Here is a 24,406-nt window from a genome sequence, read left to right on the forward strand (position 1 = left end):
CCAATCCACCTTTTTCATCTCGAATGCCATCAGGCCTGCGAGCGAAGAATAGAAGAGAAGGGAACAGAAAGAAAGAGGATAACTGAAAAGGATCGCCGGGCAAAGCCGCTAGCCGGAGTAGGGACAAGCACCAGAGAAAGGGCAAGCACCGCGGCCGCGAGACTTGAGGTCCTCGACACCCTCAGCCAGCTCCTCCACGCCCTTGCCCATCTTCTCCTTGGGGCCAAGGTCCTCAAAGAGGTAGCCCTCGGGCATCATCTTCTCCGCGCCGGGAACGGTGCCGCCCAGGATGCGAGTGATCCAGCTCATCGGGCCAAAACGGTTCCAGAAGGTGGCGGGGATGTAGTAGGGGTGGACGAGGTACTCATGGTGCTGGATGCGTCCGGTCTTGGGATCGGGCTCAGAGAAGAAGACGACGGGGGAGAAGCGAGGGAGCATGAGGTGGCGGACGACGAAGCGACGAGCGATGAGGGCTGCGTAGGCGGTGAAGGAGGCGTAGATGCCTGGCTCGGCGAAGCTGATATCTCAACGTCAGCGGCAGGCCTCATGTGTAAGACAGAGCGGAGGCAGGCCAAGCAAGCCAAGCCGGGCACACGAGTACTGTACTCACCAAAAGGTGTCGCGGATGCGGTCGCCCATGAGCACGGTCAGAACCTCCTGGGCAAAAGACTTTGCAAACTTGGGGACGTGCCAGATCATCATCTCCATGAGCTGGGCGCTGGCCTGGATGTTGTTCTTGTGAGGCTTCATGGCGTCGATCTCGTAGCGCTTGGCCCAATCGGTGATGTCCCGGGCGAACTCAATGCCGTCGGCCCACGAGTCCTGGGAGAGGTAGCCCTTGTACTGGATGTCCATGGAGTCGCCGAGGGCCTTCCAGTGGGTACCGATGGCGCAAAGCTCCATGTCGGTGAGGGAGCGCCACTCGTAGAGCTGCATGAAGCGGGTGGGCTCGGTGACGCAGACGGCGAGGGTGTAGAGGAAGTCGGCGTTGGAGATCTGGCCGCGGGCCTTGTAGCCGCTGTGGAGGTAGTTCATGCGGGAGATGGCCTTGAGGCAGCGGTCCGAAGTCGGGGGGTTCATGGAGAACTCGCCAAAGATGATGACGGTGTCCTCGTAGCGCTTCTGAGCATTCTTGGGGTCGGCGAGGTTCTTTGTGGCTACGATGAGCTTGGAGATGGTCTCGAAGCCGTAGGTCTGGAGTGGTGTTGTCAGATTGACTGAGTGACCAATTTGATCATGGATGGGAACGATTGGAAAATAACCTTGAAGATGGCGAACTGGAGAGCCAAGGTGTAGAACTTGGGGAACTCAAACTCAATCATGTGCTTCAGGATGAGCTGGGCATCGTTGTTGGTCATGCGCGCGAGGGAAGCGCGGTCGGTGTAACCCATTCGCTTCTGGAGGTTATTGATGCGTCTGAAGCGGAGAGAATGGCACAGGACGAGGTAGCCTGCAAGGAGAGACAGCAGCATGGACAGGGTGGGAAGGGTCGCGGGCATGGCGACGGTGATGTCCATGATGCGCGTCGTATAGCCCTCAGAGGCGGAGTGGGTGAAGTTGGTATCGGAATCCATGGTGCTGGCGGTGCAGTGTAGATGGTCTGCACAAGGCTGCACTTTTGGGAGGGTGTTGGTGTTTTTGTCAGGTTGAGGTGAGAAAGTAAGCAGAGGCTGCTTTGTGGGAAATATCTAGGTGTAAAGGTGAATGGATCAAAGACCCCTGGGTAGTGCGAAAACGCAGGAGCGGCAATCTCAAGGCTGTCCTCCCAGCTGGGAAGAACAACAGAGGGGAGGGGATCTGCTGGACGTGCGTGTATAAGCTTGGGAGATCTGACAAACATTCATATGATGGTTTGAAAAAGCGTTCTTCCAGTACGATGCGGAGGAGGGGTAGCTGTGTTTAGCAGAGATGCTTACCTTTGTCTCAGACAGCTGTCTTTTTGTGTGTAAGAATGTTGGTTTGCCTTGGGTAGTGTTGTTAGGAGGTTTTACTTAAACCTGAGTCAAAAAGTACAGTGAATGCTCAGGATAGAAAAGTGAATAGACACAGCCAAGGCCAAGGCTGCTGCTGACCAAAGGAAGTGAGGGGAGAGGTGAGATTTGAAGAAGAGCAGATGGAAAAGGGCAGCAAACACCAAAAGTCCCTTTGACCCCCTGTTGACACGAACATGAGGAGGTCCAGATGGGGGAGGTAGCAGGGGGGGACCCTGGGCCTTATCGCATTTGTCGGGCCTGGAGGATCATCTGGCGGAGCTAGGTAGGCAGGCTGGCGAGGAATCATCACCTCAGGCTGGAGGTCGCACCAACCACCATGCGGAAATGCCGTGGGTGGCGGCCGACGGTTTCTTTGAGGATTCTCCAGTATCCCGTTGTAAATCCGGCTGGTTTCTTTAGCAGCCACTGTTGATTGCCGTCCACATCACCCACTGGGCTGCCAGGTGGTGGGGACGCGTGTAAGCCTCGTGGAACCGTCGCTGTCAGTCGGGTTCGGCCTAGACAAAGGAGCTGTGGTAATTGCCTATCTCGAGCACAGATGGCAGATCTGCCTGATTTCCCTCAAAGTCTGAGATGCTCGGAAATGTCCCCGATGCCAAACGCCAAACGCCAGACGCCCGGCGCCCGGCGTCAGGTACTCAGGTACCTGAGGATGCTCCGGGCACGTGGTGAAGCACAACTCAATACCTGAGGTAGGATGCTCACACTCTAAATTCCCAAAGCACCAAGGAAGAAGCTGGAGGGGCCAGAGCATCCGACTACCTAGGCGAGGTACCTTACCTGTGCTTAAGATGCTAAGGCAAGCACCCCTCATCGACATTGCCGGCTTACCTTAGCAGCAGGAGGCGCACCCCGCACCTCCCCTATTGGCCGCCGCCATCTCGTGAAGAGTCCCGGCTCTGAGGATCAATTGGGCCTAACTGCCTTCTGACAGGTACAAAAAGGGGCAAAGAGATGAGCCAGGTGTGCGTGTCGACATCTAGAACTGCTAGCACCAGCCTTAGCCTCGACTCCTCCGTCGGGCTTGCCACCGACAATTGTCAGGCACCTGTGGCTGGACCTTCTGACTCGACCCCTGGCTGGATTCCAGTGTCAACGATCGACTCTGGAATGCATCGCCGGGAATTAGCAAAGAGCCCCGTCAACGGCTTGTGTCTTGGCAGGGCCGGAGCTGAGCGCTGATATTAGCCACAAATGACGGAAGGTAGGCCACCCATGGATAACCGTCCTCGCGGGTTTTCTTCAACGATTAGCTAATGACCGCAGGTGTGCAATGGGAATCTCCGCAGCGTCGCCGCTACCATCTATCTGCCGTGCTGTCTGGAATGTCGAGGATCGTCCAGCTTTGACTTCTGATCTACGGCACATCTGTGACCATCTTCAGTCGTGAGACTCGAGGAAAACGTCCGCCTGTCGAGGCTGCGGGATCGTCATATCACCATGTCTTGCAAGTGGCGGTGATGGCCTGTCTGCCTCACCTCGAACGACGGAGGCATTGCTTTGCGAATAAATAGAAAAGGTCTCAGGCTGGGAGAGACACGGGGTATCATGGAGATTGTCGAGGCTGTTCAGCGGCAGACCATGGACGTCACAAGCGATCCGAGTAGAATCATCGTTGGCGATCTGCGCACACAAACATTCTATTAACGACACGCGCTTGAGGCGGCGCATAGCGGTCGGGTTGGCGGTCTCTGCTCGTCTCTTCTCCGCCATCGTCACCTCGACCGACGCCTGCAGAAACAAGCGCTCGGCTGTGTGTGGGGGAAGCGAGGGTTGCTCTGCAGAAACGCTGCACGGTAGCTGTCTGAGATAGATGAAGTGCCCATGCTGAACCCTTGTCTTGTGTTGGTTCGGTCGTCTTGAGGAAAACGGCGATGCATGGGAAGGAAAAAAAAAAAAGGTTTGAAGGCGAGGCCAGAAGGTGAAGGAAAAGGGTCGCGGGGCCCGTGGTAGGGACACTGCATTGGCAGGGACACTCACTGAATGGTAAGGTACGGGAACCCACAGCTGCTGTGGAGAAACACCGGCCCGCGGTGGAACCAAGACGTCGATCAGAAAGCAGTTAGCGCGGGCCTATTTCCAGCCCTGGCCACTGAGAGGCCCGGCAGCCATCCACCATGGCCCACAAAGCTAAGAACAGCTCCACTCAGCCTTCCAGGCGCGCGTCTAAGTCAACCTTCATTTCGTCGTTTCCACCTTTGACAGCGCACAACCGCTCGAACAACACCAGGCCCTCTTTCGCCCTCTCTTTCGCTCTCTGCCTGTCTCTCTCGCCCATCTCTGTGCCATTGGACCATTGAGTGGTTCATCTGATCCAGCTATGCGCATGCAAGATTCCATGCAATGACCCGCTCTGCTCTGCGAGCTACCCGTCGAGAGCGAGCGAGCAAGCCAGCGAGACAGAGAGAAAGAGAGTCGTTGGAGGTACCCCTTGTCCGTCAATCGGTATGCGCGTCGCTTCCAGGCATGGGTTTTGCTTGCTGCCGCTACCACCGTCCGCCAACAACCACAACATTGTCCTCGCCCTCGTTCCATCCATTGATGCAAGTCTACGGCAAGGCATCTTGGCTACGTATCCTGCCGCGCGCGCATACATACAGAGAGACAGAGAGAGCAGAGTCGCCTCCAATGCAATGCGCCTCCCCTGCCTCATTTCTCGTCCCGGACCCCAATTGGCTCCTTCGCCGCCGCCGTGGGGTCTCAAGTCCGCTCCAACGCACCCCGGCGGCTCGATGCTCATGCTCATGCTCAAGCCCATGTCCACCTTCAACCTCACTGCTACACCATCATATCACAGACTGACAATCCAGCAGTACCAACAGCTCCCCAGAACAAGCTTACCCTTGCCCGCAGACTGATCGACGGCCAAACCCCACGTATGTCGTGGCATGATCCAGCCCTAAACCCAGACGAACCTCTCCAGATGAAGCCTCGCGACCGCGGCAAGGCTGGCGCCTACTCATACCCAACACTTTTGCTAATTTCGACCCTCTTTTCCCGGCCCCAATCTCTTCCCGTTTGAGCCGTATGCTCCCTTCTTCGGCACCCCGGTCTGCCGTCCGATCATGCCAAGTTCCATCGTAGCCGCCCTCCAGACCCGGCCAGTTCTACGCGCCCAACTCCAGACAGACGCCCATCTTCACCATCCCTCCAGCCAATGTCGTCCGCCCTCTGTCTGGACGCCCGCTCTTTTGGACACACGAGACGGGTTTCATGGCATCGATGGCTGCGATTCTGCTCTTTTGCAGCCATGCTGTCTTGTTTCACATCTTCACCACCCCGGTCTCATCTCGACCGCGCTTCTTCGCCTCTTTGTCCCCCCGGCAGGCCGTGATGTTGCTTAAAGTCAGACCCAATATCCGCCTCCTCGACCTGATTCTGACCCTTCTGTTCCTCAGTCTACCAAGCAACCTCACAACATCTCACAACATTTCCTTTTCCGTCTCTTTTCCTTTTTCCTTTTTTCCTTCCAAGTCTTCGTCATCGTCATCGTCGTAGCATTTCCTAAGCCAGATTTCCTAGATTTCTTCTGACTTACACATCTCCATTCGCTATCTCGCTCCTCTATTACTACTCTATATCCATCATCGGCCTCTCTCCTGAGTCTACCTCCAGGCGAGGCACGAACACCAACGAAACGAAACTCTCACTTTCGACACTTTCAACTCTCTCTTCGCAGCTTAATCCTCTAATCTGCATTCGTTCTTATCCTACGTCTTGACGGCAACTCTCTAGTTGCCCCCTCTTACAACATATCTTCCCACGGTATCATGCCCAAGCACACGCGGGCATCCAGTTCGAGCCACCACCGCTACATCAACTCCATGCCTGTTTCTCTCGCTCCCGCGGCGAACCCCATCGCCATGTACAACCAGAGAATGTCAATGCCGCAGACCTACTACACGGTGCCCTCCTCTTCAGCCCCGATGCAGCCCCAGCCCCAGCCCACCTACGAAAGCTACGCCCCGGTGGCCGCACCCCCGGTCTCGGTACCTCCTCTGCAGCACCGCGCCTCTTCCGGGGCCTGGACGCCGCAGGACGACCAACAACTTCTCTCGGCCCGTTCTCAGGGCCTGAACTGGGGTCAGATCCAGATGGCCTACTTCCCAAACAAGACCCCCAACGCCTGCAGAAAGCGCCACGAGCGTCTGATGGAGCGCAAGGGTGCCGACGACTGGGACAACCGCAAGCTCGAACGCTTGGCCAAGGAGTACATGAGCATGCGCAAGGAGATTTGGTCTGCTCTCGCAGCACGCACCGGAGAGAAGTGGAACGTTGTTGAGTCTAAGGTATGTTCAACCATGATGACACCAACGAGATGTACGACGCATCTGCTAACCAAGCCTCTGCAGTGCATGTCCAACGGACTCAAGAATCTTCAGAGTGCGGCCCGCGCCGGGGCCAGACGGGAGCGCCTGGAATCGGGGCAACCACTACCACCAGGGTATGACGATGACAGCGGCATCAGCGGCCTCGGGTTAACCCCAGTTGACGAGCTAGACGCGTCCTACAGTAGCCCGGAGATGTCCTCCGGCCACTCCAGCGGTGGCAGCACCACCTCGGCCGCCGGTTACGTCACCTCCTTCTCCCAACATCTCCAACCTCTCCATGCCGGACAATATGGCTACGGCCACGCGGGCGCCCATCACGGATACAACAGCTCTGTTTCCTCGAATGCCTCGGTCAACGGCGGATACCCAGGCCAGTCACCATCAGTCTCACCCGGCCCACAAATGTATCAACACGGCCAGAGGTTGCCGAGCGTGGACATGGGCATCGACGCCATCATCAACCGTCCCGGCGGTGGCGGCCAACATCCCATGTGAGGGTGTCATTATGTTTCCTTTCTATCAGAATGATTGAACGCTCGTTTACAACAAGTTTGAACTCGGAGGCTTTTTCGTTTTTACACAGGATCTTGCTTTTATTTCCTTTTTTAGCCCTAGGCCCATGTTGCACCGTTCATGGACAATGAGGGTGGCGTTGCAGGCGTTGGGATGGCCGATACAACCGGATATACCGTTGACAAGAAAGATGGGTGGAAAGTGCGTGCTCCTCTAACAGGGTGGCTTGAGAGACGGGGACAACAGCACACAGGCAATATGACTTGCCTAGGTAATGACAACGGGCGGGGAAGCACCCAAGGAGTCATGGTTGTGTACATTAGCATCTATAGATACCAAGATGATGGTGGCTGGTATGAAAAAGGGGAGGGACCGGAGAAATGCAACCAAATGATTTGAAGTTCACAATCGAAACGTCTATTCGGTCAGCTGCGTCTTCTAGTCGTAACAACACACACAAACACAAAGTTACAGAGTGAGGTCGGTATCTTGAACCCGGGATCCTAGACCGAGGCCCTCCCGATAGAACCGCTTCTTTCCATGACAAAAGAGCACACTATGATACATGGCAAGTTCTATGCTTGCCGCCTCTACCACTATCTGCGCGGGGCGGGTGGAGTAACAGGCATCTCGTCTAGCTCGTCGTCTTCCCATTCATCCTCGTCGCTGCCCATGACACTATTCCACACACGACTCCACATGCCCTTCTTCTGCAGCAGCGCCAGCACCATGACGACGGGCAGATGCCAGACACTGGCCCAGAACAGACCCCTGGCCGAGCCCTTGTGGCCCTCGTACTTCCAAAACCGCACGGCCTGCCACGAAAGCCATCCGTTGACCGGTAAACTCGTCACGGCAAAGCTCCACTCCGTCACGCCGGCAGCGCAAAGCGCCACGCAGAGGGGGATGAAGGCAATGCTGTACCTCAGCGCAACGCGGGCGTTGCGGGCGGGGTTGGTCCACGCAAGCATGCGCAGACCCGCCGCCTTGTACTCTTCCCTGATGGGCCACGAGAGGGCCATGAAGTGCGGGAATTGCCAGGCGAACAACAGACCGGCCATCAACCAGCCGCCAATGGAGCTGCCGTCGCTGGCGAGGAGGAGTTCCCGCCAGGAGCCGTCGCCTGAGGCGGTCTCGCCTGCGGCCGCTGCCCAGCCCATCAGCGGGGGGATGCCGCCGATGACGGCGCCCAGCCAAGTGTTAGCGGCGCTCATGGCCTTCATCGGGGTGTACATGCCCGCGTAGATGAAGATGTTGGCGCCGCCGAGGAATGCGACGGTCGGGTTGACGCCGAAGTAGAGTGCGCCCACGCCGGTGAGGGCCGTGGCGACGGCGAACATGACGGCGGCGCGCGTAGAGAGCAGGCCTCTGACCAGAGGACGATTTCTCGTGCGGGTCATCTTGGCGTCGGTCGAGGGCTCGTAGAGCATGTTCAAGGAGTTGGCCGAGGCGGAGCATAGGGCGGTGCCGGTGGTGAGGAACAGCAGCGTCAACGGGCTGAGCGAGGGCGACTCGGTGATGGCGGGGGAGAGGAAGGCGGGGACTGGGTACAGCGCGTAGGAAGCCATTGCGGTCAGCACGACGAGCGCGGAGAGGCGGGGTTTCGAGAGGGAGAGGAGGATCGAGAAGATGCGACGAGCGGATTGGGCGGGTTGCCGTTCGGCGACGCTGGTGAGGGCGGAGGAGGCATCTTGAGGGAGGGGTACGTCGGGTGAAGAGGCGGCGGCGGCTTCAGCGGCGGCTTTGCGTTTCGCGGCCTGGCGACGGCGGTGGGGGTGTTCGTGGGTTGCGGCGAGGTGGTTCGGCTCGGATGGTGTGGAGGAGGAGGAGGAGGAAGAGGCGATCGAGGCCGAGGCGGAGACGGAAGAGCTTCGGGCTCCTGAGGGTCGAGGACGGTCCAGGGCGCTGTTGGGGAGGAAGTAGCTCGCACTAAGACGCACGGCGGGGGCGGCCTTGGGTGCCGTCGTGGAAGCGGCGCGCCGGAGGATTAATGGCGAGAAGACCAAGCCGCGAGGGGAGCTGGAGGCTTGGTGGAGGCATTGGCGACACACATTATCGAGAAGACGAGGGCGCAAGAGCGTATTGGGAGCTGGCCGCATGGTTCTTGCTCTGTTCAGTGTCTGCGCTCATGTCTCTGCCTGTGGAGGGGAGAGCGAGGGCGAGGACGGCGGTCGACAGCGGGTGCTTCTCACTGAGCCATGCGCGAAGCTTTCGATCGGTCCGTTGAGAGGGGCTGGGGACGGAGGTCGTGAGCCGGCGAGGTGATCGGGGCGTCGTCGGTCGGTTGGGCGGGCGAGAAGTTCAACAGCTTGGGAACATTGAAAGAATTATGTGGACGACACGGCCTGGCGGGATGGAAGGGCTCAGAAAATATTTGGCCAATCAGGTGGTGGCTGATGGAGGTGTGAAGTGGTTCCACTTTTCCCGGGCTCTGTCGGGTCGGGTCCACCGCTTCGGCGATCGGCGGGCACTTTGCGGCATCCGAAGTCTTCAAGAACACATCATCATTAGTATGAATGGGACAAGTCTTCATGATTACTGATCTACCCCCAATAGAGACCCTAACGCCATCCGTCTAATCCACGATCAACAGTCCCTCACAGCAGTCTCAAGCATCCCCCAACTCGTCTTCATCCTCAGCCACCCTTGTCTTCTTGGGTGACCCGGCACGCCCCTGAGTATCCGTCTCGTCGCGCTTGCGCTTATCGCCAGTGTTGCTTGGTGCCTCATCCCCAGACGCAGTTTCCGGCACCAACTCGCTAGAGTCTGCCACGCTCAGGTCATCCTCTTCACCTGTGTCCTTCCACGTTTCGTCGCGAGGAAGCCCCATCGAACGAACTCCGCGTGTCTTGCGCCGTATCGTCTTGTTGCCATCTGCATCTTCAACCTCTTCATGGTACTCCTCGTCCTCGTCATCATCCTCTTCATCGTTTATGAAGTTGCCGTCTGCATCCGCATTAACCCCGTCTTCATCCTCATCCTCATCATCCTCGCCATCGTCGTCATCACCAGGGAAGGGAAGACGCCAGTTGTCCTTATTATCATTGTGATTGGGGTCGTGCTGCCAGGTCAGATTGGTGCGTTTGCTTCCATCTGTAGGGCACATGGTCTTCGCCAGCTCAGGGTGTTCATCCAAGAAGTCGGCCTTGAGTTTGGAGAGCCGGACATTCTTCGGCTGTTTGATCCAACCGACTCTGCTCGGCAAGACTGGCCAATCTTCTTCATCGACTTCAAACATCCCCTCCTTTGCAGGAATGCGACAACTTCGGTTCGGGTCCGAGTGGGCCTGTGAGGAAAAATAGGTCGGTCATGAACGTATCAGCGCAGGAAGTGGGTTCTCTTACATCGACTTGGGCTTGTCTGTCCGGGTCACCGCGCTTGATGCCTCTTGGGCCTCGCTTAGGGGCTTTGCGGAAGCATCGTGAGCAGTACATGTCATCATCAGGGACAAAGCCGCATGTGGGAACGTCATTTCTCGGAACAGGAACGGGTCCGACAGGCTTAGGTCTGGTTGGAGGCCGGGGCTTGGCTGGGGGCTTAACTGTCGGCTCCGATGTAGGTTGACTGGATGTCGGCTTCGAGGGAGTAGGCTTCGTGGTCACAGGCTTTGTCGTCGAAGGGTCCACAACCTTGGGAGGGTTGCTGCTACTGCCACCTCCGTCGTTGTCACCTCCGCCTCCACTGATGTCTCCCGAATGGCCGCCCGTGTTGGCTCCTTGGCCCTCTCTGGGACCATATGGGGTTATAGGCGGTGTGCGCTGGCCAGAAGGCGGAATTTGTGACTCTCCGATCTCAACACCTTGCATGGGATCCGTCACAGGCTGAGACACCTGAGGACGGTTTACATCCCGGCGGCCTCCAGGGCGAGAGTTGTCAGGCTGTTCAAAGAGTCCAGTGTCTGTAGATGCAGTCCCTGGTGGTCCTGATTGAGCACCCGTGTTTGTGCCTGGGATAGGCTGCTTGCCCTCTCGTATTCTCTGCTTCTTGCGCTCTTCCCTCAATCTTGCCAGTTCGGCTTCCCTGTTCGGCTGCCTACCGATGACGAAGTCTTCAGCACCATGCGCCGTCTCCATGTGATGGTTCAGTTGTCGCTGGTTCATGAATCCCACCATAGCTCCGCACCTCTCAAAATACGGACACCTCTTGTCGCGTCGATCTACGGCCCTCTCGTTGTCGGGATCCCACATGCTGTGACCGGGGCCGAACGGCTCTCGCTGCGGTATATGAGGGATGTCCTTGTCCTCCAAGATTTTCCAAAGCTCGTAGACGTGGCATTCCATATGCCTGACCTGGAAGATTCGTGCTTGAATCTCTGGAAGGTTCTCGTTCGCTTTACGTTCATCCTCTGGGACTCGGAAATCGAGGCGGCAGAGAGGGCATTGCTTCAGGGGCATGCCGCCGTGCTTCGTCTCGTAGTGAGCCAGAACCTCAGACGGCGTGAGACCAAAAAGAGGTTCGAGGCACCCACGAATGGTGCACTCTGCCGGAGGATCTTGCACGGGACTCGGGCCAGGCTTGTCGTGCCACGCCAACGGGTAGCTCAAAAAGCGGTTGGGAGCAGGGCGCCGTGGCTGTCGGCGAACAAGATCCCGAGTAGCATTTGAACCGATGTAGAGCGGATCCGTGGGCTGGTCCCTATCCTTCCAGTAGCCTTCCGGATAGATCTCAAACGGTGTAATGTTAGGCGGCTTCTTATCGGGACAGTCTACGATGTGCTTCTTGATGGTCTCGATCTCTTCCTGCTTCCCGTCCACGACGAAATTCTTTTGGCAATAAGGGCAAAAGCAACCCACATGGGCAAAGAAACCGCCGCAATGCTGACGATGCCGGTCGATCTTTTCGTCTGAGAGCTTTCTCATGGAGAAGCCACACTTGTTGCAGAAAGGTTTCTTGGAGTGGGACGTTCCTTTGCAGCGGTGCGGATATTCGTCATACGGGGCGAACTCATCCCTGACCTCTTTATTGTTCCAGACGGCGTCGCCGCACGTTTCGCAGAAAGTACAACGACCGACTGCTTCGGCGTGAGGTACACAAGTGCGATCGTGGTGGTCACGCTCATCCCTGTCATTGAGCACGTGGTGGTCCCGGCCACATCTGTCGCAGTACCGATATTCGCTTTCCTTGCCATTAGCCTTCGGAGGTGGGCTCAGTTTCGGTAGAGGTCCTTTTGGAGGCTGAAGTCGCCCAAGGATGATGGATGGGATGGCATAGAGATCTTCAGATGTAGACTGAGCCACTGTCGGCTCTCTGGTTGCTGGGCGAGGGTCAGGCATGTTCAGAATCTTGCGCAACTGAGCCGCGTGCTTCTCCTTCATGTGCTCCTCTCTTTGCTGGAAAGTCCAGTGCGTAAAGAGCTGCACATCGCACCATGGGCACTTATTGTCAACATGACTCTCCTTGAGATGTTGCACAAACTCAACGTCCTTGCCCTGGCGATAGTCGTATTTGCACTTCTCGAATGGGCATCCGTTTTGGCGGTCAAGGATCATGTTGCGGTACTTCCAGCCCAGTTCTTGCAAATCTCGCTGCTCAGTCGCCGTGAGAACATTCTTGTTGAACAAGTACAAGTTTGTATCGCTTCCTCCCGTCCTCATGATCGCTTCAATTGGCGGTGCATTGATGGGGATGGACGGGTTGTATATGCCTCTGTCGAATACGCTCGGCTGCTTGGACCAAGTCTTCTCACGAGCGTTCTCCTCGGGTACTCTCTGCTCTGGACGTTCATCAGGTGGGTGCGGGAAATCCTCTCTGGCCAGGCTGATGAGAGGGAGACCAAGTTCGTCCCGGAAGCGTGTGACGTCGCCATACCGAGGCCCCCATTCAGACCTGTCAAGCTGTTTGACTGTGATTATGTTGTCAGCAGTGTTGTACAAGTCTAACATGGAGAACGTCCTTACCAAAATCTAGCTTATCATCCTGTAGGATTGAAATTTGTACCTCTTCTGCAATGATGCGACGTCTGATCATCGCCAGCTGGTTGTCGGGGTCATTCGGTCGAAGGATAAAAGGTGCCGGATTCCAATCATTGACGAACTTCCTCGGGATCAAGGGCTGGAGCAGGATGGAATGTTTTTCGGGATCATACTCGATGTTGGGACAGCCTTCGTACAGTTTCCGAACCTTGGACTTGAACGTCGCCATCGCATGGGAATCTACGTTGAAGTCTTGATGCCCATTATTCCATTCCTGGCTGGCCATTCTGCAGGTGACATCACCGTCGACCGGCTGGATGACAAACAGCCGACAAGGCTCACGCTCGTCGCTCACTGAGTCTGTGATGAACCTCGAGAGGTTCTGCTGGTCCTGTTGCCTGGCTGTCTGGTCTAAGTGATGCCATTCTGCCGGTCTGCGCTCGGCCCGGGTGGGATAGATTATGTGACTGAAAAAATCTGTCCCGCGCCAGATACGATACTTTGAAGCTTTCACAGGCATGTGAGACACTCGCATCAAGTTCTCCATTGTCCTGAGCGCGTCTTCGTATGGGTCCTTGGCCCCAGCTTTGTGGGAGCACTTGCGTAATTCCCGCGTAGAGGCGTTGAGCCGGCTTCCAGGTAGATAGAAGACGACAGAGTCCTCGGGTAAGGCCTCGGATGTGATGTTCGTTGGCGTCCTCCTGATGACATGAGGGTGCATCGCCAACCAGAAATAATAGTCAATCTCAAGACCACCATACCAGTGATTTTGGTACGACTTTTGAAAGTCATGTTCGCCGGACAGGACGATATCGCAGTGGCTTCCACCAGGTATCTGTGGGCGTCCGATCAAGACCTCCTGGGCGGTGGTCAGGAAAGGCATATACTGGTTAGCACCCCACGGGAAGGTCGACGGAAGGGCATGGCTCTGCGACTCTGCCCCAAAGAATACTCCGCGTCGAGGCACAGTGTAGTACGCGAAGTCCGAACCGCCAAAGTCGTTCGTGCGGCTCAATCTGACCATATGGTTTGTGTAGTCGCGGTCGGTTGGCGCCCAGTGTGTTGGTGTCGTTTCCCCCTGGCGGCGTACGAACCACACACAATCCTGGTTCGTCTTGGACTGCTCGTTGACATAATTCACCAAGTCGCCGGTGGAGGGAAGTGGTATCTTGGTATTGAAAGAACGCACGACGCTCTTGTCTTTCCGATTCATATGGTCAAGTACCATGTCGCTTTGGTCGCGCTGCTTCAGCGAAAGAAGCTTTCTGCTGGCCTGCTCAAGGGTGGAGAGGTTGGCGGCGTCGAACGTGACACGACCTTGAAAACCAAACAACTCGGCCAAGTTCTTGGCAGGAGAACAAGGGGTTGGGTCGCCATACCCGCTGTATGCAGAAGCTGATTCCTGGTTGTTGCTAGCATTGGGCATACTAGGAGGCGCGAACCCTGGTGTTCTCGACGCTTTCCCGCGGCCTGTACCTGCAACGGAAGATGACTTGAAGTGTTGCGTAGCAGGAGTACGTCCTTGCGAACCACCAGTGGCGGGGACGATGCTAGAAGAACCCGGTAACCCCTGAGAGGAATTGGCTCTAACCGGCTGGTTGTTTAGACCTGTTCCAATTGCAAAAGAAGCCGGATTGCTAACAGGATTGGAGGTTGGGGGAACCTGGTGAGAGCTACTGCCAACAGCGGGAAGCCGGGTGCTACCAAGTCCCGTCCCAATGGCTGAAGTCGACGTGCCTGGGCCAAATGTAGGATTGTTCGATGAACCGCGGGGAACACTGGTCGGTCTGGTCGTCGCTGGTGTCGAGGCTAAACTACCCGGGGCGCGCGCGGGCAGAATCGTCGACGCAGCCGTTTGATAACGACCTCCGGGGACACCGGCAGGAGTCGGGACTTCCAGTCTGCTTGGAGTTGCAGCAGAACTGACGCGAGGTTTGCCGGACGAGATCGTAGGGGTGGCTTTTGGAGGAGGCCTTTGTCTGGGCTGGTACCCTGAAGACTCGACGTAGGGGGTTTCTGGGATCGGCGGAATAGAGGTTCGAGGGTGATGCTGCAGGTCTGGTAGTTCGTCATTTCGAATGATGTGCTTTGTAGATGAGATCGACGGGGTGGATTGTGGAAGAACTTGAGCAGGAGGGGTTCGCCTCCCCAGGTAACCCGAAGACTCGACGTAGGGGGTTTCTGGGATCGGCGGGACGGAGGCTCGAGGGTGATGATACAAGTCTGGCATTTCTTCGTCGTCGTCATCTTCATCATCATTACCTCCTCCACGAAGGTTCAGGCCTTGAGACTCCGAGTCATCCTGCGCGACCCCAGTGACGCCAGAATGGCCGCGAAATCGAGCAGCCGGCACAGGAATGGTGCTGTACGGCGCCTCCGTTCCTGTGAGAATGTGTCAGAAACCTGCAGAATCTTGGGGTATAGTCCCGAACCTCTCAAGTGATCATAGCCAAAGTTCCTCCGGTCATGCGCTGTGAGGAAGTGAAGTGGAGGCGAAACCTCGGCCTCGTGCAGTTGTTCCCAGTCGTCAATTTCGAAAGAGGGCTTGCTGAGCTGGGCAAATTGAGACAAAGCAGGCTCGACGGGTAGACCAAAGTACAACATGGCGAACTTGGTGGCCAAAGAGGGGAAATGGCCCTTGAAACGTCCCGCAAGCAGGGCGCGATATCGCCTGGTGCTGTCCTCCTGGCATTCTCTCAAACTGCGAGGTTCCACGACAGGAAGAAATAGCTTCCTCTCGTGAGGCGTAAAGTGATCATCCAAGACCTGCTTAATGGTGAGAGTCGGTCGATCGAGCATGCGTCTGAAAGTGTACTCGACCTCCTTCCAAGCGGCGTCAGTCGGCTTGATGAGAGGATTGTATCGTTTGGTTGGGTCAGGCACTAGTTTGTTTAGGTCCGACATGGTGAGAGAAGTACGAGATGAACAAAAGAGAAGGTAGCCCGGGAAACAAGGTTGACAAGCAAGAGAAGGTGGGAAAGAGAGTGAAAACAGAAAGTGAAAACAGAAGAGATGTGTGTTGGCAGAACAAGCGCTGATGAGGGTTGACGAGAAAGATGGAAGCATATGAATGAAATTACCACAAAGAGATATGCCCAAGTCGACTTGAAGCAATCAAGGGAGACAGATTGCATTGGAAGAAGCTTCGGACATCCAAAGATGTCCATGCATCGACTTTTCTTTGATCCTTTACGCATTGTTGTTGAAATCTTGGTGTTACCACCGCGTTCAAAGGGAGGGGAAACGATCATTTCAAGATGTTTCGAGACGAGTGGTAGCGAAAACACTCGACTCAGTGATTCTCATGACTGGTCATTCGCTGGTAAAACCACGGCCGAGTTGGCAGATGTCGAGCTTCCCGCAACGATGGATGTCGCGTTATCAAAAGCTCTACAAACGATATCCGTAGACGTCGAAGGGTTTGGGTCCTATGATGAAATACCGGAACTAGCAGCCGTTGACACGGCAGCCACAGAAAACGGCACCGAGAAGTCTATAATGGCTCTCAAAAAGAAGACCCGTTTCCGGTTCCATTTCATTTCAAAATAATTCTATTGTCCCATGACATTCAAGATTCGACGACGCGAAGAAGCATGGGCTTTCTTGGCTGTGTCTCAACCCTCTCGGTGGGTTGAACAAAGCCGGGCCGGTCGGGCGGCATTGTTTCTAGCGACCGGAAACGGACGCGAACAATCTGCTAATTGAATCCCCAGACACAGGACGTATTATGAAGAATTTATGGTGGGAGAAGGATCGAGACTCCGGGATGCTGTTGGAAACGGATCAGCCTCCTCAAGCAAGAGCGAGAACAGGAATGTTGATCCTGAATGAAAGCCGGACATGAAGATGGGAGAAGACAGTGTTAGCCAGGGTGCATTTCGTACTTCACACGTGGCGCTTCCCCTTTCCCTAAAAAGTTGCCAGAGGAATACGGACCCTTCGTGCGTCTCAACAGACATCCATTCATCAGCTGACTGTTCGGGCCACTCTTTGCCGACTCGTTCTCTTACTGCCTCCCTCTTGATGGCGTCGACATTGAATGCGCGACCAGTAGCTAGCCATTTCATGTTAGAGTATGGGGTAACTTTTCCGAGCGGTATGTCTTTTCAACTGTTCAACTACCTATTGAACGACTCGGAAAACTTGCCCCAACAACCACAACACATCAAGGTAGGTAATTGTTAGCGTAGTCGGCTGGCTGTCCACATCTCCGCATCACCTCGGGCGGGCGACTCCAGGCCGAACCTTATGGGGACCCCACGTTTCTGTCACAGCCCACTCGTCAATGATCAGATTTCATTGACAGCTGTTCGGTCTACAACTGGCTTGTTGTAGCAGAAGTTTCCAGAGGTCATGCGTTGCTGCGCTTACGTTTTCCTCGAGAGGAGACGCGCCCAGAGCCCCGAACCGGCGGGCGTCGAGAACCTTTTATGTTCGTGAATACATGTCCGACTGGCTCCTCTCAGTTCTCAGGGTCGTACTTCTTAACATTCCCCTCTGGCAACAGCGGAGAGAAGTGCGGGGTTCGCCATCCAACCAACAAAGCAGCCATCGTCGCTCACGTTCTGACCTCCGGTCGACGCAGAGCTGGTATCCATCCTTGCTGCCGGTGGGAGACTATTTCTGCCGTACGCCCTGCTGCTTGCCGTCTTGTCAACAAGTTGCAATCTACCTAGACACTCGAATTTAGTTCAAGACCCTCTCTTCAGCTCTTGCATTGTATCGCCTTGCGTGAAGCCCAAACCCATTTCTTCTGTCTCCTGTCTGATCTCTGCCCTGTCCATACATACCTCTATGATGGCTTCTGAGTCCCTGTTGAGTAGCTTGAGGTCGGCAAGCCAGGTCGACTGCGACACTCTTGATGTGGAAGGTAACGATCATGCACGAATCCTCGTCTTCTCACGCATCACAGTAATGACCTCTCTGCAGTTGCCAAAGAGCTAGGCCCTTTCGTGGACTGCACCTCCAACCAGGCCATCGCGTTCAATGAGCTGACCAAGCTCACCCCTGACGGTAAACTCTACCACGAGCAGCTCATTCGAGATGCTGCCAAAGACGCACAGAGCTGGGCGAAAGAAACCTGGTCAGACGTTGACCCGGTTCTTCTCGCCGTTGAGATCATGGTATTTAACCAGGAGCCAGACGAGGACAGCCATCAGGTTCACTAACACGCTCAGATGGTCAGACTGTCGCTGCAGTTTGCCCCCTATTTGACGGGCTACTTCCATGTTCAGACCAACACACACTTCTCTTACTCAGTTGAGAAGACTCGCTATAATGCCGAGAGTACGTCTTTTCCTCAGTGGTGGCTGATGGGCCTAAATCTGACACAGCATGCAGGAATTGTCGAAATGTTCAAGAAGATCGACCCCAGCTTTGATGTCAAGCGGGTATGCATCAAGATTCCCTCTTCCTGGGAAGGCATTGCCGCATGCAAGATCCTCGAGCAAAAAGGCATCGCCACCCTGGCAACAACCATGTTCTGTATGGAACAAGCTGCGCTTGCCGCTGATGCCGGCTGCACATACATCGCTCCCTACGTCAATGAGCTCAAAGTGCACTTTGTCCCCGGGTGAGTCTTCCCCATTGTCTCGTGCTCATTCCATATAAACAGAGTTATTGACTTGATTTTCAGGTATGTTGACGAGAACAAGGCCTTCGACTTCTGCAGAACCGCCCAGGCATACTATATCGAGAAGAAGGCGAAGACGCAAGTGCTTGCCGCCAGTCTGACTTCAGTAGCTGAAGTCATGCAGCTCGCGGGCATCCAGCACGTGACTGTATCACCGCCCTTGCTCCGGGGTTTGGCGGCTCAGTCGGCTTCGACGTCGACCGAGAAGGTCGGCGGCTACTTTGCTGCAGGCCCGGACAAGAAGTGGACTACCGACTTCGAGGTGGCCTTGAAGGACGAGAGCGCGTGGCGCCTTGCCTTCACGCGCAGTGGAAATGGAAAGTACGAGGAGAAACTTATACAGGCGATCAACATCTTCTCGGACAAGCAAGATGAGCTCGAGGAGCTCGCCCGTCGATACTTGTAAGTTCCAGGATCAATGATGAACTGGACTCGGGCTGCATCCGACTAGCTATGCAGGAGCTAGCTAGACGTACTCTCAACCCAATTGATACATGTCTCACTTCCCCAGCATCAGCATATTTGCGCCGACTCTTGGATGCAACTGTAACAGCGAGTTTGACTGGGAAGACTTGAGATTAGCTCATACGCCAGTATTTTACCTCAAGTAAGCTTCATGTTGGACAATGGTTTGTGCGACGCGGTCTTGTCAGGCGAAAGACGCCACGACCTTCCAGCATTCGCACAAGCGGGAGAGGGACACACGACTTGTGATAAGAAGTCGCTTGCGATTGGCTTGCATCGCCACTCGGGTGCGTCAACCCCTGCCCTTCCAGAGATACCCCGATAACCCTCACCCTGTTATCAGTGAATCCTTAGACCTGGGCTTCATATCTTACCCCAACCACTCGGTAAGATAATCGACTCTCCCCCATTGCCGAGCTGAAAGCTGTCGATTGTGTGACCATGCTGCCATCGACAGCAGGCGGACCTGGCCGGCCCCAAGCCTGCATAGGTAGGTCTGTCGGGAGGAATTGGTTCGCTGCGGAAGGGTTACATCGTACCGAGCTGCTTGCGGACTACATAGAGTCGGCCATGTCTCACTTTCCAGCAAAAAAGTCGTTGCCACGCCACTGTTAAGAAGGGCCGCTAGGAGGTAGTTAAGATAAGATTAATTGCTTCTCGGCTCCGGATCTGTTTCTCTCTCGGACATACTCTCTTCGACGTTTCGCCCGGACCTTGCCTTTCGTGTTTTACCTCATGATTGTGTGCCGCTGCATCTGAATTGGATGAGGTGCATACGACTAAAAGCTCGGCACACCATCATATTTCGACCAAAAAACCGACGGCCACGATGCGGGGTTACGGAAAAGATGAAGTGAAGCGGCGATGTACTTCGCTATGGGCATGGGAGCTTCCCAAGCACCCTAGCACCATTGCTCCTGATGGGGTCTGGGTAAGGACTCAGATTGAGAAGAAAGAAAAATGTAGCCCTAGCTTACGTTGTGACAGTCCAACTCAGACATGGACCCGGTTCCGTTGGAGCAACAGACATGGAGCATATGGACGATTCTGGCTTATTGGAGTTCAGACCTGATGAATCTGTCGACATTGCAAACAGCAGGAAGTATTCTGGCAGTCGGATTGAGCTGGAGAGAGTAAGTCGCAGTCAGGCGTGACGACATATTGAGGGGAGTGCTTACTCGGTATAGAGCTATCCCTGCCATGGCGGTCGGAACCTTTGCCATTGCCATAGCCATGGTTCTGAACGGTGCTATTGGAAGTAGACTTCATGTCCCATTTTCAGTAATAGCCACGGGGAGCTTTGGGTTCTACTTTCGCTACTTCGCCATCGTCAGTCGCGCTATTCTGGCCATGTTCTGGTTCGGCGTTCAGTGTGCCAATGGCTCTTATTGTCTCACAATCATGTTGAGCGCCATGGCACCTTCCTATGCGAGGATCCCAAATACACTGCCAGAGTCCGCCGGTATTACATCGATGGGAATGTGCTCGTAAGCGTTGACGAGTTTGCCGCCGGCCGTTGACTAAAAGCTGACTTCCATTCAAGTTTCTTCCTCTTTTGGGTTCTCCAGCTCCCTCTCCTACTCATTCATCCGACGAAGCTCCGGCCCTTGTTCTACGTCAAGCTTATCGCAGCCCCTGCCGTTGTTCTTGGTACGATGGGATGGGCAGTTAAGAAAGCAGGTGGCGGCGGAGATATCTTCAAGTTGGAGCCAGAAGTGCCTTCGGGTACGCCTCAATACGCTTGGTTGTGGCTGTCCTGCATGTCAAGCGTGACAGGGCAGTGGGCCACCATGGGCGTCAACATCCCCGACTTTTTGCGTTATTCCAAGAGCCCCAATGGCCAGCTCGTGCAACTACCGTTTGTCCCTCTCGTGTTTACACTCTGCGGGACTCTCGGTATCATCACGACATCAGCAACAAAGGTGTTTGTGGGCGAGTACCTCTGGAATCCCCTTGACATTGTCAGTCTCTGGCTTGCAAATGGATCCGGAGGCCGAGCTGCTGCCTTCTTTGCGGCGTTGGCATGGTTCATTGCCACTGTCGGAACGAACATCACAGCGAACTCCATCAGTGCTGCGAACGATCTGACAGTCATGTTCCCCCGCTACTTGAACATCAAGAGGGGTTGCATGGTCGCAGCGGTGATTGGCGGCTGGGTTCTGGTCCCGTGGAAGATCCTCAGCTCGGCGCAGACATTCCTGAACTTCATGGGCGCCTATGCTGTCTTCCTTGCGCCCATCAGCGGCATCATGGCGGCAGACTTTTGGCTCGTCAAGAAGCAGCGATACGACCTGCCTGGTGAGTACATTCGGATTCGAGGCATTACTGACAACGAGACTGACACGTTTGATGCGCAGGGCTGTACGATCCCCACGGCCGCTACCGTTTCGATGCGGGCGTTAATTGGAGAGCGCTTGTTGCCTTTATCGTTCCTGTAGCGCCTTCGTTGCCGGGCATGGCACTGGCTATCAGCGGCTACCCGGCAGTCAAGATCTCAGACGGTGCGCAGCATCTGTACAGTTTCGACTGGCTTTTTGGATTCGTTGTGTCAATCTTTTTATATACGACACTCAGCTGGCTTGTGCCGGCGAGGGAGTCTCTCATATCGCAGACGATTTGGGTGCGGGAGGGCATGGATATCGAGGGCACTCAGGGCAGTGATGTCGAGACTCCGAAAGACAAGACTCCCGAAAAGGTTCAAGCCGCAGCTCGGGATGGCCAGCAAACTCCAGATTCCAAGGTGCTCTGAGCAGGAAATCGACTTGAAGCCTTGTTGGAAGCTTCTGCAATGTCATATAGCGGACAAATACCCCTTCTGTCCAGAAGCTGTACTTTACAGCAGCCAGCTGCAGCTTAGTATGAAGAACAACGCCGTCGACATCGACTGGTCGCCGAAGATTCCGTCAATGCAACCAAGGCAATTAAAATGCACTTCAATTAGAGTTGCGGGGAGAGTATTATATGGACCTAGCGCCGCAGTGGTTGGACGTGGCCACAGACAGCTTCGGTTGCTATCGCCGACTCAGTTGTTCGCCGACTCACGAGGGCCCGGGATTGAGGGTTGAGACGTGTCGGGACGGGCTGCGACGGTCTTCTTCGGCGACCACGTGGGTGATTTTGCGGCAACCATCGGCGTCTTGGACCATTTGCTACAGAAGCCGAGTCTTGTAATGATGCACGGGCAGCTCAGATGCGAGTCTTTGGTCGGTTTAAGAGTGGGAAAGAGCCAATGTCAGAACCCCGAATTCATCGCTTTCCATGTTCCCGCTGGAGAGACAAGAGACCACACCCGGGCACACACACTCTGAAGGAGACTCCACGTCCGGCACAGTGTACCGGTGCTAGGTACCTTACGTACTCACTCAACACGTGCACGGCCCCACTGGACGCCGACTGCACAACTCAACGCACAGTCCATCTGCACAATCCATCCCCATTATGCAGACGACCTGATTTATGAACAGCTCGCCTCCCCCCCACCCTCAGACTTTTCCCTCACCCTCCAAGAGCAATCACGCCATCGCCCTTGTCAGTCACCTCATCGTCCAAGCTCCACACCAGAGCCGCGCCCTCGACGTCGTCGACCCAAAAGAAGCCCATCTCGGCCACTCACAACGCCATCTCTCCCAATGCAAGCGCCGCGGCGTCTGTTTAGCGAGCTTTTACAGCTCTCGACAAAGCGGCCCGTCCCTTTTCGACCGCTACACGCCCCGGCCACCTCTCTGGCTGGTCCTCTTGCCGCTCCTCGTCCTCAGGGTTCCCTCCACCCTCGACTCTTGCACGCCTCTCCTTGCTCTAGACACACCCAGCCGACATCCGTCTCCTCCTCGACGCCTCTCACAGGTGGTACCGCTGCTCAGGCACAAGAGAGGCAGCGGCCTCAGCATAACAGTGGCCCGGGTGGCCCAGGTGGCCCAGGGAACCGTCCCCCACGCCTCATCAGGGTTAGGACTCTGCTCGCTAGCGGTGGGCTGCTGTCCTTCTTCATTGGCCTCTCGGAACCCTTCCATGTCCCCCACGAAGATGATGTCGATACTTCCGGCCCGGCAGACTCGACCGATGACCGCGATCCGTCCCTCCCTCGCTTCCGGCTGAACGAGGTCCGGAAGCACGACGCAAAGTCCGGCAGCCCGTGGGTTACACAAGGCGATAAGGTCTATGATATTACCGAATGGGTCGGAGCCCATCCCGGTGGCGAGGTCATCCTCCGTGCCGCCGGCGGCAGCATTGATCCCTACTGGGACATTTTCACTATTCACAAGTCGCCCCACGTCTACGAGATCCTCAACCAGTACCTGATTGGCTTTATCGATAATGCCGACCTGATTGACGGCAAGCCTGCCGCACAATCGATTGAGGACCCTTTCCAACACGATCCCAGCCGTGACCCAAGACTCATCACACTTACTCCCAAGCCTCGCAATGCCGAAACGCCTTTGGAGGGCCTGGCTGACAGCTATCTCACCCCCAATGAGCTCTTCTACGTGCGTAACCACATGTGGGTGCCCGAGGTCGACGACACCTCGGATTACACCCTTAAGATCGAGCTGCTCGACGGAACCATCAAGGAGTACACCCTCGATGATCTCAAGACCAAGTTTAAGCCTTCAACCATCGTGGCGGTTCTTCAGTGCTCGGGCAACCGCCGAAGTGACATGACGCGCAACGCCAAAAAGACAAACGGTCTTCAATGGAATGTCGGTGCCATCTCTTGCGCTGAATGGCAGGGTGTGAAGCTCTCCGATGTTCTCGCCGACGCTGGCGTCCCCATTCTGGAAACAATGGCTGGCGATACGGAAGCCAAGCACGTCCAATTCATGGCTCTCGAGGCCTACGGCGCGTCAATCCCCATTGAGTCTGCTCTGGACCCCCGTGGCGATGTTCTTCTTGCCTATTCGATGAATGGAAAGCCGTTGCCAAGGGACCATGGCTACCCCCTCCGTGCACTCGTGCCTGGCCATGTCGCAGCTCGCTCTGTCAAATGGTTGAGCCATATCACGGTGTCAGATGAGGAGAGCCACAGCCAGTGGCAGCGCAAGGATTATAAATGCTTCGGACCCAACGAGACGAAGCCGGACTGGGACAGCGCAGCCCCCATCCAGGAAATGCCCATCACCAGCGCCATAACAACCGTTAGACTGGGTGACTGGAAGAGTGGCACCAATGACGCCGAGACCACTGGCCGAGAGGCTTCGCTGAAGGGATACGCCTACTCTGGCGGCGGGCGCAGAATCGTCCGCGTCGACGTGAGCCTTGATAACGGCAAGACATGGGACCAGGCGGAGCTCCTTGACGAGCCTGAGACTGCGCCCAAAGCCGGCCACAAGTCTTGGGCGTGGAAGCGCTGGAGATACGATGGCGTTGTTCCTCTGGGCGAACTGGGCGAAAACGGCAAGAAGTGCACAACGATGCTGGTCAAGGCTACAGATGAGTCGTACAACTGTCAGCCAGAGAGTTATGCGGCCATTTATAACCAGCGCGGCAACTTGGCCAACGCCTGGCATCGTCTCAGAATTTGCTCAGACTGTGCCAAGGGAGCTTTGATTACTACGAGATGAG

At 55.7% G+C, this 24,406-nt stretch overlaps 8 protein-coding genes across 8 annotated transcripts; 5 read left to right on the forward strand and 3 right to left on the reverse strand.

Moving 5' to 3' along the window:
• Positions 1 to 108: 108 nt before the first annotated feature.
• Positions 109 to 1,574, reverse strand: COL26b_012644 (uncharacterized protein; the record flags this gene model as incomplete). The annotated part of the gene is made up of 3 exons (XM_053185283.1): positions 109 to 517; positions 611 to 1,194; positions 1,263 to 1,574. The coding sequence occupies 3 exons, from the start codon at positions 1,572 to 1,574 to the stop codon at positions 109 to 111; spliced, it is 1,305 nt and encodes a 434-aa protein (XP_053030771.1).
• Positions 1,575 to 5,764: 4,190 nt separating this feature from the next.
• Positions 5,765 to 6,820, forward strand: COL26b_012645 (uncharacterized protein; the record flags this gene model as incomplete). Its single annotated transcript, XM_053185284.1, has 2 exons — positions 5,765 to 6,283; positions 6,347 to 6,820. The coding sequence occupies 2 exons, from the start codon at positions 5,765 to 5,767 to the stop codon at positions 6,818 to 6,820; spliced, it is 993 nt and encodes a 330-aa protein (XP_053030772.1).
• A 614-nt stretch (positions 6,821 to 7,434) lies between these two features.
• COX10 (Protoheme IX farnesyltransferase, mitochondrial) lies at positions 7,435 to 8,937 on the reverse strand (the record flags this gene model as incomplete). Its single annotated transcript, XM_053185285.1, has 1 exon — positions 7,435 to 8,937. The coding sequence occupies one exon, from the start codon at positions 8,935 to 8,937 to the stop codon at positions 7,435 to 7,437; it is 1,503 nt and encodes a 500-aa protein (XP_053030773.1).
• Positions 8,938 to 9,446: 509 nt separating this feature from the next.
• COL26b_012647 (uncharacterized protein) lies at positions 9,447 to 15,654 on the reverse strand (the record flags this gene model as incomplete). Its single annotated transcript, XM_053185286.1, has 4 exons — positions 9,447 to 10,124; positions 10,183 to 12,680; positions 12,736 to 15,132; positions 15,183 to 15,654. 4 exons carry the CDS (start codon positions 15,652 to 15,654, stop codon positions 9,447 to 9,449), a joined length of 6,045 nt encoding a protein of 2,014 aa, XP_053030774.1.
• Positions 15,655 to 17,547: 1,893 nt separating this feature from the next.
• On the forward strand, positions 17,548 to 17,918 carry COL26b_012648 (uncharacterized protein; the record flags this gene model as incomplete). The annotated part of the gene is made up of 2 exons (XM_053185287.1): positions 17,548 to 17,620; positions 17,680 to 17,918. 2 exons carry the CDS (start codon positions 17,548 to 17,550, stop codon positions 17,916 to 17,918), a joined length of 312 nt encoding a protein of 103 aa, XP_053030775.1.
• A 9-nt stretch (positions 17,919 to 17,927) lies between these two features.
• COL26b_012649 (uncharacterized protein) lies at positions 17,928 to 18,788 on the forward strand (the record flags this gene model as incomplete). The annotated part of the gene is made up of 3 exons (XM_053185288.1): positions 17,928 to 18,036; positions 18,091 to 18,322; positions 18,386 to 18,788. 3 exons carry the CDS (start codon positions 17,928 to 17,930, stop codon positions 18,786 to 18,788), a joined length of 744 nt encoding a protein of 247 aa, XP_053030776.1.
• A 1,714-nt stretch (positions 18,789 to 20,502) lies between these two features.
• Positions 20,503 to 21,596, forward strand: COL26b_012650 (uncharacterized protein; the record flags this gene model as incomplete). Its single annotated transcript, XM_053185289.1, has 2 exons — positions 20,503 to 21,145; positions 21,205 to 21,596. The coding sequence occupies 2 exons, from the start codon at positions 20,503 to 20,505 to the stop codon at positions 21,594 to 21,596; spliced, it is 1,035 nt and encodes a 344-aa protein (XP_053030777.1).
• An 880-nt stretch (positions 21,597 to 22,476) lies between these two features.
• Positions 22,477 to 24,405, forward strand: COL26b_012651 (uncharacterized protein; the record flags this gene model as incomplete). Its single annotated transcript, XM_053185290.1, has 1 exon — positions 22,477 to 24,405. The coding sequence occupies one exon, from the start codon at positions 22,477 to 22,479 to the stop codon at positions 24,403 to 24,405; it is 1,929 nt and encodes a 642-aa protein (XP_053030778.1).
• Position 24,406: the final 1 nt, after the last annotated feature.

The sequence above is a fragment of the Colletotrichum chrysophilum genome (assembly GCF_026319265.1).
Source record: "Colletotrichum chrysophilum strain AFK26 chromosome Unknown scaffold_184, whole genome shotgun sequence".
Taxonomy (NCBI): domain Eukaryota; kingdom Fungi; phylum Ascomycota; class Sordariomycetes; order Glomerellales; family Glomerellaceae; genus Colletotrichum; species Colletotrichum chrysophilum.